The sequence below is a fragment of the Zootoca vivipara genome, chromosome Z2 (genome assembly GCF_965207765.1).
Source record: "Zootoca vivipara chromosome Z2, rZooViv2.hap1.1, whole genome shotgun sequence".
NCBI lineage: Eukaryota > Metazoa > Chordata > Lepidosauria > Squamata > Lacertidae > Zootoca > Zootoca vivipara.
The window spans coordinates 49,381,235-49,393,848 of NC_142585.1; the positions used below are offsets into that span (position 1 = coordinate 49,381,235).

At 48.0% G+C, this 12,614-nt stretch overlaps 1 protein-coding gene across 25 annotated transcripts in view; it reads left to right on the top strand.

Moving 5' to 3' along the window:
* DAB2IP (DAB2 interacting protein) overlaps positions 1-12,614 on the top strand; it is a 295,193-nt gene that overhangs the window by 239,292 nt on the left and 43,287 nt on the right. For all 25 annotated transcript variants that reach the window (XM_088665364.1, XM_088665385.1, XM_088665374.1 and 22 more), the window contains 2 exons: positions 520-664; positions 10,869-11,013. In XM_088665364.1, the coding sequence (XP_088521490.1) occupies positions 520-664; positions 10,869-11,013 (290 nt within the window). The remainder of the gene's footprint in view (positions 1-519; positions 665-10,868; positions 11,014-12,614) is intronic.

Here is a 12,614-nt window from a genome sequence, read left to right on the forward strand (position 1 = left end):
ACAAGGGCCATCCAGTCCAACCCCCTGCCAAGCAGGAAACACCATCAAAGCATTCCTGGCGTATGGCTGTCAAGCCTCTGCTTAAAGACCTCCAAAGAAGGAGACTCCACCACACTCCTTGGCAGCAAATCCCACTGCCGAACAGCTCTCACTGTCAGGAAGTTCTTCCTAATGTTGAGGTGGAATCATAGAATCATAGAGAATCATAGAGTCATAGAGTTGGAAGAGACCCCAAGGGCCATCCAGTCCAACCCCCTGCCAAGCAGGAAACACCATCAAAGCATTCCTGACAGATGGCTGTCAAGCCTCTGCTTAAAGACCTCCAAAGAAGGAGAATCCACCACACTCACAAATGTGAGGATATTTCGTGTTTCTGAAGGTTTTCTGTGTAAAGATCTTGTTAATTCGGGCAGGGAGTGGAGCAGGATGTGGATTTGGGGGGACATTATCCTTAGATCTCCTGCTCTGCAGATGCTGCTCATCTAACTTACTACCACCCTTCTTTCCCTCCTCTTCCAGGATTTCTTGACGGACCTCATGATGTCTGAGGTGGACCGATGTGGCGAAAATGAGCACCTTATTTTCCGAGAGAACACCCTCGCCACGAAAGCGATCGAGGAGTACCTGAAGCTGGTGGGGCAGAAGTACTTGCAAGATGCCTTAGGTAGGTAGGGGGAGTGTCGGTACCTCTCTGGGTTTCATCAACAGAAGCTTTCTGGTTTGGGGCCAGGATCCAGGCTCCAGGGAGCCTCAGTGCTTTACAGATAATTAAGAATAGTCGTAAGGAACCACACCAAAGAGATGGGTTTCAATCACACTGCTGACTCATGTCAAGTTTGTGGTCTACCAAAGGATCTAGGAGTCTTGGTAGACCACAAACTTGACATGGCTCAGCAGTGTGATGCAGCAGCTCAAAAAGCCAATGCAATTCTGGGCTGCATCAATAGGAGTATAGCATCTAGATCAAGGGAAGTAATAGGACCACTGTATTCTGCTCTGTTCAGACCTTTTTCCTTTCCCCTAACTGTTAGCCTTTAAACTGTAGGCTCCCTGGGGCCAGGGAGCTATCTCCTTTCCCGTCTGCATGTACAATAGAGAGGCGTCACGATCCAGAATGGTGTAGTGGTTAGCATTTCTGACTGGGACATGGGAGACCAGGGTTCATATCCCTGTTGGGCCATGAAGTTCGCTGGGTGTGACCTTGAGCTGGCTTCTAAGCCCAGCCTACCTCACAGGGTGGTTGTGAGAGTTAAACTGAGGTGGGGGAGGACCATGTAAGCTGCCTTGAGCTCCTTGGAGGGAAAAAGGTGTGATATCAATGCAATTAATAATAATGATAATATTTAATGATTGCTCAGTACCCAGTTTAAATAATAGAGTTGCATCATCTGATGAAGAAGTGTTGCCCAGTTTCACCCTAGGAGAGCCATACTTTAGCCCAGCCTAAGAATTTAGCTGATGCAGCAGCTCAAAAAGCCAATGCAATTCTGGGCTGCATCAATAGGAGTATAGCATCTAGATCGAGGGAAGTAATAGGACCACTGTATTCTGCTCTGGTCAGACCTCACCTGGAGTACTGTGTCCAGTTCTGGGCACCACAGTTCAAGAAGGATACTGACAAACTGGAATGTGTCCAGAGGAGGGCAACCAAAATGGTCAAAGGCCTGGAAACGATGCCTTATGAGGAACGGCTTAGGGAGCTGGATATGTTTAGCCTGGAGAAGAGAAGGTGAAGGGGTGATATGATAACCATGTTCAAATATATGAAAGGATGTCATATGGAGGAGGGAGAAAGATTGTTTTCTGCTGCTCCAGAGAAGCGGACACGGAGCAATGGATTCAAACTTCAAGAAAGAAAATTCCACCTAAACATTAGGAAGAACTTCCTGACAGTAAGAGCTGTTCGACAGTGGAATTTGCTGCCAAGGAGTGTGGTGGAGTCTCCTTCTTTGGAGGTCTTTAAGCAGAGGCTTGACAGGCATATGTCAAGAATGCTTTGATGGTGTTTCCTGCTTGGCAGGGGGTTGGACTGGATGACCCTTGTGGTCTCTTCCAACTCTATGATTCTATGATTCTAAGAATAGGGACAGAAGTAAGGTCCTGCACTTGGGAAGGAAGAACCAGATGCACAAATATAGGATGGGCAACACCTGACTTGCTAGCAGTACATGTGAAAATCATCTAGGGGTTTTGGCGAATCACAAGCTTAACGTGAGTCCAGACTGTGATGCAGCAGCAAAAAACGCTAATGCTACTCTAGGCTGCATCAACAGAGGTATAGGGTCCAAATCATGGAAAGTAATAGCACCACTCTCTTCTGCCTTGGTCAGACCACACCTGGAGTCCTGTGTCCAGTTCTGGGCGCCACAATTTAAGAAGGATGTTCACAAGCTGGAAGGTGTGTGGAGGACGACGACCAGGGTGATTTAAGGTCTGGAAACCAAGCCTTATGAGGAAAGGTTGAGGGTATTTAGCCTGGAGAAGAGAAGGCTGATAGGAGATACAATACAGTGGTACCTCGGGTTACGAACGCGATCCGTTCCGGGTCGCCGTTCGCAACCCGAAAAGTTCGTAAACCGAGCCTCCATTTTGCGCAAGCGCAAAGCGCTATTTTTGCGCTTCTGCGCATGCGCAAATGCGCGGGGCGCTTCTGCGCACGTGCGCGGGGCGGAAACACTTTCGGGTTTGCGCAGTTCGTAACCCGAGTTGTTCGCAGCCCGAGGTACGACTGTAGCCATCTTCAAATATCTGAAGGGCTGTCACATGGCAGGTGGAGCAAGCTTGTTTTTTGCTGCTCCAGAGGGTAGGATCCAAACCAGTGGATTCGAGACAAGAGAGAAGATTCTGATGAAGCATTGGGGAGAAGAGTAAGAGCTTTTCAGCAGGAGAACAGACACCCTCGGAAGGTAGAGGACTCTCCTTCGCTGGAGGTTTTTAAGCAGTGTTTGGATGGCCACCTGCCACGGGTTCTTTAGCGAGGATTCTTGCGTTAGAGAGGGTTGGGTTATTTTTATTTTTTTTAATAATCTTTTTATTACTTTTACAACAACTAAACATCACATGAAAAAGAAATACTGTAAATCAAAACCTTAAAACAACTACCGTGTTTCCCCTTTTTTAAGACACCGTCTTATAACTTTTTTTCGTTAAAAAAACACAGGGTGACTTATTTTTGGTGGGGTGTCTTATGGTCTCCTCGGCTGGGCCAGGCCGCTGGCTCGGGGTGCTGCTGTGTGCTACGCGCAGCGCTGCTGAGCTCTGTCCTACCTGACAAGGCTGTTGTATGTATTAGAACAATACAATGTATGCACAAAGATTTCAGTGCTCTGAGGTGCTATTGAGCTTGGACTCTCCTACATGGGAGGTTTTAAAACCCAGGTTTGGATGGCCAAGGCTTCTCCAGCTGTGACTGCCATCTGATGGGGATTATTTTAGCTGTGATTTCTGCATAATTGCAGGGGGTTTGACTGGATGGCCCTTGGGGGACCCCTTCCAGCTGTACAGTACTATATTCTCAGGTCTTCAGGTTCACAGGTCTTCTCCATCGGTGATGGGAAAACCTGTGTCCCTCCAGATGATCATAGAATCGAAGAGTTGGAAGGGACCCCAAGGATCATCTAGTCCAACCCTCTGCAATGAAGAATCATCAGCACCATGCTCTAACCAATGGAGCAAATATAGATATAAATAGGGTTGCCATGTCTCATATTTTTTCGAGGACACGTCCTCTTTATCACAGGCAGAGTCGTCATAGCGATCCATAATTAAAAGCAGGAGTTGCCAAATGCGTCCTCTTTTTTGCTTTTGCAAAATATGGCAACCCTATTAAATAATGAAATAGAAAGCCCCCATCTTCCCATCTTCCCACCGCATCCCCCTCCGATCACCCTTTAAAGGCATTTTCTCCGCTGCGCCCCTTTAAAGACAGGCCAGAAAGCAGAAGAAAGGGGCGAGGGCTCTGCTGGGTGCTCCAAGCTGCTGAGCGCTCCGCACGCTCCAGCAGCTGGTTCTGGGCGCTCCAGCAGCTGGTTCTGGGCAAGCCTCCTTGGCCGGGCAGAGGCGAGGCCGCTGGCTCCGGCGCTGCTGGGTGCTCTGAGCTGCTGAGCGCTCTGCGCGCTCCAGCAGCTGGTTCCTGGCGGCCGGCCGGCCGGCCGCTTGCTCCGGCACTCCGCCCGGCGCTCCGCTCTGCAGCAGCCGTTCCGGGCGGCGGGGCGGCAGGTCTCCTCGGCCGGACGGAGGCAAGGCCGCCGGCTCCGCCGCTCCGCCCGGTGCTGCTGGGCACTCTGAGCGCTCTGCGGCGGCGCTGCGGAGCGCTCCACTCTGCAGCAGCCGTTCCGGACGGCGGGGCAGCAGGTCTCCTCGGCCGGGCGGAGGCGAGGCTGCTGGCTCCAGCGCTCCGCCCGGTGCTGCTGGGCGCTCTGAGCGCTCGGCGCTGCGGAGCGCTCCGCTCTGCAGCAGCCGGTTCCGGCCGGTGGGGCGGCAGATCTCCTCGGCTGGGCGCTCCGCGAGCTCACCACTACAACAGCAGCCGCTTCCCAGGCCCCGCTGGCTGGCTGGGTCCCGCTGGCTGGCTGGGGCGCTCGGCGGTCTCGCTTTTAAAATCCAAAATCTAGTCACTTAAATAGGAACTCAGTCTAATTCAGCGACATCTTACTCCCAGTAGTGGCCATAAGGAGGGTGTTAGTTTTCATACAGGGCATGGAGGTATGTCTTATTTTCGGGGTATGTCTGATCTTTTGCAAATGCTTAAAAATGCTGCCATGGCTTACTTAATGACTACGTCTTAAAAAAGGGGAAACACGGTATATAGACAATCCACATTGAATCCAAAACATGGGGCTACTAGAATCCCCTGACTTCCCTCCACCTCACACCCCGCCCCCCGGTTCCCTTGTTCATGCATGTCCATAAATTCTTTACCTCCTTTTACCTTCCAATTTTATACCTTATCTGTTATATTACAAGCATTTTTCAAAATCCTGCTAATGTATTAACTTGCATCCCCTGCTTTTGTGTATATGCAATAAACATTTCCCAATCCTTTAAAAAAAAAAATTGTCTTCTTGGTTTCTAATTCTCCCGGTTAATTTAGCCATTCCCACGTATTCCATTAACTTAGTTTGCCAATCTTCTTTAGTGGGGACTTCTTCTTTCCAGCGTTGTGCTAATAATATCCGAGCGGCCGTTGTTGCATACACAAACAAATTCTTGTATTTTTTCGGTAAGTCCAATCCTGTAGTAGCAAATAAAAAAGGCTTCTGGTTTTTTTTAATGAAGGTTGTTTTGAACATTTTTTTCCAATTCATTATATATCATTTCCCAAAATTTATAACCTTACATTGCCACCACATATGGTAAAAAGTGCCCTCCGCTGCTTTACTTTTCGAACACTTATTATCTCTTGTTTTATACATTTTTGCCAATTTAACCAGAGGTAAAGGTAAAGGGACCCCAGACCATTAGGTCCAGTCGCGGACGACTCTGGGTTCACGGCGCTCATCTTATAACATTTTCATATAATTTTCTTTAAGTAAAATACAGGCTGTAAATTTCATGTCATTCTTCCATAATCTTCCCCAATCAATCATTTGAATGTTATGTCCCACATCCTTTGCCCATTTTATCATAACGCATTTAACCTCCTCACACGAAAGCTCATACCAAAATAAAAATAAAAACTTAGTTGGTCTTTAAGGTGCTACTGAAGGAATTTTTTTATTTTGCTTCGACTCAGACCAACACGGCTACCTACCTGTAACTACACTTTCTTATGTTACTTCTGGTTCTTGTCCTCCTACAGCTCCCTCAAGTAATTATCCCACTTCTCCAAGATCTTTGCTATATCTTCTCCAAAACTTATCTGCATCTTCCAAATCCCTAAATCTGAATTTTTTATCCTTAGAAGTGAAGGGTGGTCCTTCTGGGAATTCCCATCTGTATCGTATCTCATTTCTTCTTAAAGCATCCATTATATATTTATAACTAATGTGTTTTTTAAGAAGACGAGCGGGGATTTTTTTAAAGCAAAATAATATTTGTTCCACCTATTTGAAGTTTATTAGTGTACTTGGTTTGGAAATTTTTATCCTTTATATATCCTGAATTTTAAAAGACCTGGCAATCCCATGGTAACTTCCTAATATTTGCTGTTTTGGATCTAACTCTGTAGATCTTGTCCACTGAGCTATCAAAAACTCCTTCATCAATTCCCAACCACTCAGCCATCACTTCAATTAGATATTCTCTTAGATCCTGCTAATCTTCTTCCGGGACTCACCTCAGCCATACCACATTTTTTCTCCGTCTCATCTCCATAGCAGCTAAAGCAGGCATCCCCAACCTTTGGCCCTCCAGATGTTTTAGACTACAATTCCCATTATCCCTAACCACTGGTCCTCTTAGCTAGGGAGTTGTAGGCCAAAATATCTGGAGGGCTACAAGTTGGGGGTGCCTGAGCTAAAGCATCCCAAGCCATTTCTTGGGTTGTACATACTCCATCTACATCTGTCTTTAATTTTCCTGATCTTTTTTCAGGCTTCTTCATTCACTTGTTTCATTTTCTCTTCCATACCTTTTACACAAATGCCTCGCGCAACAGAAAACTCGCAAGACAAATGCCTCGCGCAACAGAAAACTCGCAAGACAAATGCCTCGCGCAACAGAAAACTCGCAAGACAAATGCCTCGCGCAACAGAAAACTCGCTAGACAAATGCCTCGCGCAACAGAAAACTCGCTAGACGAAAACGTCTAGCGATTCTTTGTTGCCTCGCAATACAAAGCTTTCTATGGCCGCATCTCGCAAAATGTTTTTTTTTCTTTTCCGTCTGCCGTTTCTTTCCGCAAGACGAAAAGCTTGCTAGACAAAGCGACCCGCAGAACAAATTATTTTCGTCTTGCGAGGTACCACTGTACGACCGTTTGCACCTTTGTAGTTCTCACATTCAAGTCTTTAATTTGGCCTATTGCTTCTAACATTATATTTGTATTCTTATCTTTTTTTAAAAAAAAATGAATTTATTGAAGATTTTCCAACACACACACACAAAAATACAAAAACAAAAATGCAAAAAAATATATATCAAAAACAAAATCTCTAACTTAAATCTTAATCATCACCCTTTGGACTCCCTCAACCTCCCCCACCTTGGGTCCCTGTTACAATATTGTTTAGACAGTATTCATTGTAATTTTACTAATCTTACATATTATTCTCTCAATTCTTTGTTCTTATTTTCAACCCTTCTTTCATATATTATTGCAATCACCTTTATCTAATACCGTGTTTCTCCTAAAATAAGACACGTCTTATATTTATTTTTCCTCCCCAAAAAAAACACACCACGGCTTATTTTCAGGGGATGTCTTATTTTTTTTTGTTAAGTTCTTTAAACACACACAACCACCATTTGCATTGTGTTCCCTTTTTTGGAGCGAGGCGAAACGGGGTGTGTCTGTGCACCTCGCGGGGGTAGCCTCCTCCTGCTGCTGCATCTGGGTAAGGAAAAGGGGACTTCTCCCTCGCGCGCACACACATGCACAAGAGCACAAGAGCACCCCCCATTTTAAGCCAGGTCTCCCTGCTCGCCACCCCACCCCTCTGCGGACTAGGAAACTTCAGCAGGCGGCGGCGGTGCAGTGCGAGGAGCCCAGCGGGGCAGCAGCTCGGCTTTGCCAAACTTGCGATGACAATCAAAGCAGGCTTCACTGCAGTCAGGAAAGCGCGCTCGGCGTCCAGAACTTTCTCCCCCGCCCCACTTCCCCCTCCTCCTCTGGGCTACCTTTTCGAGGTTGAGCCTCCTCTCTCTGCTGCCCCCCACCCAGCGCCATCCTCCTCACTCCAGAGGTGTCCGCACTGCTGCCTGTCGAGGAAACGCGCCCGGGAGAGACAGCAGCGCGCCGCGCACCGAGTCCCAACCCGGTCAGGGCTCGGCAGGCGCACGCAACTCCCACAATGCTTTAGCGTCGGCCACGGTTACCTGGGGCGGCTGGGAGATGGAGTCCAACCCGCACCCACCGTTTTTGAGGCCTCACCGGTTTTGGGGTGAGGCTGCCTCTCATCCCCACGCCGCTACCAACCCTTCATGTCCTACTACGAAGCGGCAACTGCCTCCCACCCCACAGCCTTCGCCCTGCTGCGAAGGGAGACACCAACACCATCCCGCCCCCCCAAAAAAACATTTCCCCGCTGACCCTTCGCGACTCACAAGCGGTTCGGCACCTGGTCTAAAGGGCTCGATGAGCACATCCGCCTTCTGGCAGAGCCGCCTCAGCGCCCCGGGGCTGCTTCAGGTCGAGCGCCAGGGAGCGCTTGCCGCAGCCTTGCATGTCCGACGACACGGCCGCGCGGGGGAGAGCGGTCCACCCGCACCACCTCCGCCCCAAAGTCGGCCAGGATGAGGCCGCAGAGAGGCGCCGGCGCCAGGCCCGCCATTTCCAGCACCCTCACTCCGCGCAGCGCCATGGCCGAGAGAATAGAAAGCAGGCAGGCTCTCCCTCAGCTCAGACGCAGCCGAGTCGGATTTGGCGCCTCCTCCTCGCCCTCCCGGTGCACGGTTCCGAAAGTTAATAAGGCCCGGTCAGGGCTCGGCAGGTGCGTGCTACAGAAGCGCCATGCAGACCTGCTCCCACCACTACCACAACAGTACCCCAGCACGTCTTATATTTTATTGCCTCCAGAAAATCGTGCCATGGCTTATATTATAAGCACGTATTATTTTAGGAGAAACACGGTATTTCAAATCAAATATTTCTAATTCCCTTTCTTCATTCTATAACTATTTCCCGTCTGCCTATAATTTTTATTAACAACGAATCACCATTCTAGTATTAACTCTTAAATCAGATATTATTTCAAACCATTATAACTTTGCTCCCCCCTCTTCCCCCAAATCCAGATTTTCCAGAAGCTTACAGCAAAGTCCAAATAACACACCAGTATAAGGCCATTCCATATCATCCATCTCTATCAACATTTACATTCTATTAACCCACTCCCACCCTTTCCCAAAGCTTCCACAAAACCCTTTCCTCCCACTTCTGCAGTTTCCCACCTTTGCCTTTCTGTCTACCTTCCCAGAGGGTACCCTCTCCTCCCTTATATTTGTATTCTTATCAGCCTCCTTTATTTCACTACCCACTTCCTTTTTAAATTCTGCAAATAGTTAAGCAAGTTCAGATTTAGCCTCTTGTATTGAGGCTTTTCTGCCTTGAATTGGCTGTGTATATGTATTTGCATTTTTCCTGGTGAATTTCTGTTTCTTCCTTGGAAGTATTTCCATACCACCTAATTACAATACCTAATAAAAATAAAATAGAAACGGGGGGAGGTATCCCACATCCTGTATTTGTGCACCCGGCTATTCCTGCCTAAGTGCAGAACCTTAACCTTTGTTTGCTACGGAGATTCGTTTTGTTTGTTTTGACCCTGAACTCGATCCATCCTGTTAAGGTCATATTGAGACCCTTACATGGTCCCGGCCGCGGGATCGCATTCATCCAGTGCTTTACCAGCTGCACTGGCTCCCGGTGGAGTACAGGATCAGGTTTAAGGTGCTGGTTTTGACCTTTAAAGCCCTATGCGGCTTGGGACCCTCGTACCGACGTGACCGCCTCTCCTGGTATGCCCCGCGGAGGACCTTAAGGTCCACAAACCACAATATTCTGGAGATCCCGAGCCATAAGGTGGCTAGATTGGCCTCTACTAGAGCCAGGGCCTTTTCAGTACTGGCCCCAACTTGGTGGAACGCTCTTTTTCCCAGGAGACCAGGGCCCTGCGGGATTTGTCATCTTTCCGCAGGGCCTGCAAGACAGAGCTGTTCCGCCTGGCCTTTGGGTTAGACTCAGCTTGACCCCTGTGTTTTTCCTCCCTCATGGCTTGGATTTATGGACTACTTGAAATGAGATTCCACCTCAACATTAGGAAGAACTTCCTGACAGTAAGAGCTGTTCGGCAGTGGAATTTGCTACCAAGGAGTGTGGTGGAGTCTCCTTCTTTGGAGGTCTTTAAGCGGAGGCTTGACAGGCATATGTCAAGAATGCTTTGTTGGTGTTTCCTGCTTGGCAGGAGGTCGGACTGGATGGCCCTCGTGGTCTCTTCCAACTCTATGATTCTATGAGGCTGCACTTTAAATTTTAATACTGTATTTCAGTGTTTCTCAACCTTTTTTGGGCCACAGCACACTTGTTCCGTGAAAAAAATCACGAGGCACACCACCATTAAAAAAGTTAAAAAATTTAACTCTGTGCCGCCCTATATTGACTATAATTATGACTGTAAGAAACACTTGCCAATTGCTGTGTTGGTTGCAATCTCCTGTAATAAGGCTTCACAAGCCGTCCAGCGGGATAGTGTTGCGTATTGGCGGCCGCCAGGCTCGTTTGCACTGAGCTTTGGAAAGAGGAGAAGAAATATTGCTTTCCGGCGGGATAGTGATGAATATTGGCGGCCGCCAGGCACGTGACAATGCAAATCACCCTTCTCGTCGCCGCACGTCGCGGCACACCAGCCAGCGTCTCGCGGCACACTAGTGTGCCGCGGAACAGCGGTTGAGAAACGCTGCTGTATTTTAATCTGTATTTTAATTCATTGTTTTTGTGTTTTATTGCGATTCTGTTGGTGTCAGCCGCCCTGAGCCCGGTTTTTGGACTGGGGAGGGCGGGGCATAAATAAAAATTTATTATTATTATTATTATTCTTATTATTAAAGTGGCAAAGCAGAGCAAACTCCCTGCCTGCCTGCCGACTTGAAGCGGACTGATCAGGTCACTGCATTCCAAGTTTGCAAAGTTCAGTTTTCTCGTGATTCTCCTTATGATCTATCTATCTATCTATCTATCTGCTTATTTCTCGTCCTCCTGGTGCTTTCAGGCGAGTTCATCAAGGCACTGTACGAATCGGACGAAAACTGCGAGGTGGATCCCAACAAGTGCTCCTCTTCAGACCTCCCAGAGCATCAGAGCAACCTGAAGATGTGCTGCGAGCTGGCCTTCTGCAAGATCATCAACTCATACTGGTCAGTGGACGGGGACCGATGCAGCGGGGTGCTAGAAGTGAGGGCCCCGGGGGGGCAGAATACATCCCTATCGCCACCGCTTTGTGACCAAACGAAAACAAAAACACACACGTCCCCTCTGGCAAAAGATAGATAAATCAGCGAGTTAATTTCCGTCGTGAACCAACTCTGTATTCACCTTGGTGTCTCCAAGGTGTTCAGGACTACAAATCCCATCAGCCCAGCCAGCAAGAGTTGTAGTCCAAAATACCAGGAAAGCACTCGGTTGCCAAAGCGCCGACACTGACAGCCATTTTTGGTTAGGCTGTGTTCTATTAATCATTGTGTTCAAGGGTGGATAGGGCCAGGCCTGTTTTCCTTTTCTGTAAATAACTTGTATTGGTTTTCACAGGTTTTCACATATTGTGTGTGTTTGTGTGACACTCACATCTAGGCATAGCTGCCAAGTACCCCGTTTTCCCCGGGAAACCCCCCGTTTTTACTTACCTTTTCCCGGCGGTCCCCCGTAGCACTTTGTCTCCCGTTTTTCTCCGTTATTTTCTCCTGCCGGCGGCCATTATTTTTTTTTTCTGATTTGCCCTTCTATGGGCACCAAAAATGGCCGCCGGCGGCTTCAAAAGTAGCTTCTACGCATGACCGGAAGTCCATAGACACGGCTTCCCGTGTCGCCCCGCCCATCTATGGGCACAAAAAAATGGCCGACACCGGAAGTTGCGTCGCCGCACTTCCGGTCATGTGTAGAAGCTACTTTTGAAGCCGCCGGCGGCCATTTTTGGTGCCCATAGAAGGGCAAAGCGACGTCGACGCAACTTCCGGTGTCACAGCCGGTCCCGGATTCTGCAGTCCGGGACTTGGAAGGTAAGTCGTGGCTCCACCCCCACCCCCCAAGAATTATGGGAGCTGCAGTTGGTTAAGGGCTTGCGGGTTGATAGGAGACTCTCCATTCCCCTCCCAGAGCTACAGTTTACCAGTAGTCTTCCTTCCCATTCCAACTTGCACGGTTACAAGTGTCAGATAATTCCCATTCTGCGTTTGTAAGGTGTTGGTCTTTGGAATTCCCTGCCTATTGGCACTAGACGGGCACCTTTGTTGCACTCATTTTGCTTAGGCAAAGCCTGCCAAGATATATAGGATTGCTGGTGTGGTTTTTGGTTAACGGTTGGTTTTAAATTTTTGGAATATTTTTTGTTTTCTTTTACCAACAGCCATACTGTTTTATAAACCTCTTTGAAGTCTTTTCTGCACAACGAAGCGGGTATATGAATTTAAGGGAACAAATAATAAAGAATTTCGATGCAAGCACCAGGATAGGAGAAATTTCAAAATATTTTTGGGAGCTCAGATTTGATTTGTGCTAGAGGAGAACTGAGACCACCAGAGGGTGCTTCTCTCCCCAAAAAAAGATTTCTCTCTGAGATGAAATCCCAATTAAAAATGTCAATTTTTTTATGTATGCTACTACGGCAGCAAGGATTCTAATTGCGAAATACTGGAAGAAAAATGAACTGCCTACTGTAGAAGAATGGCAAATGAAGACGATGGACTTTATGGATCTCGCGGAACTGACAGGAAGACTCCGGGACCAAGGAGATGAGATGATG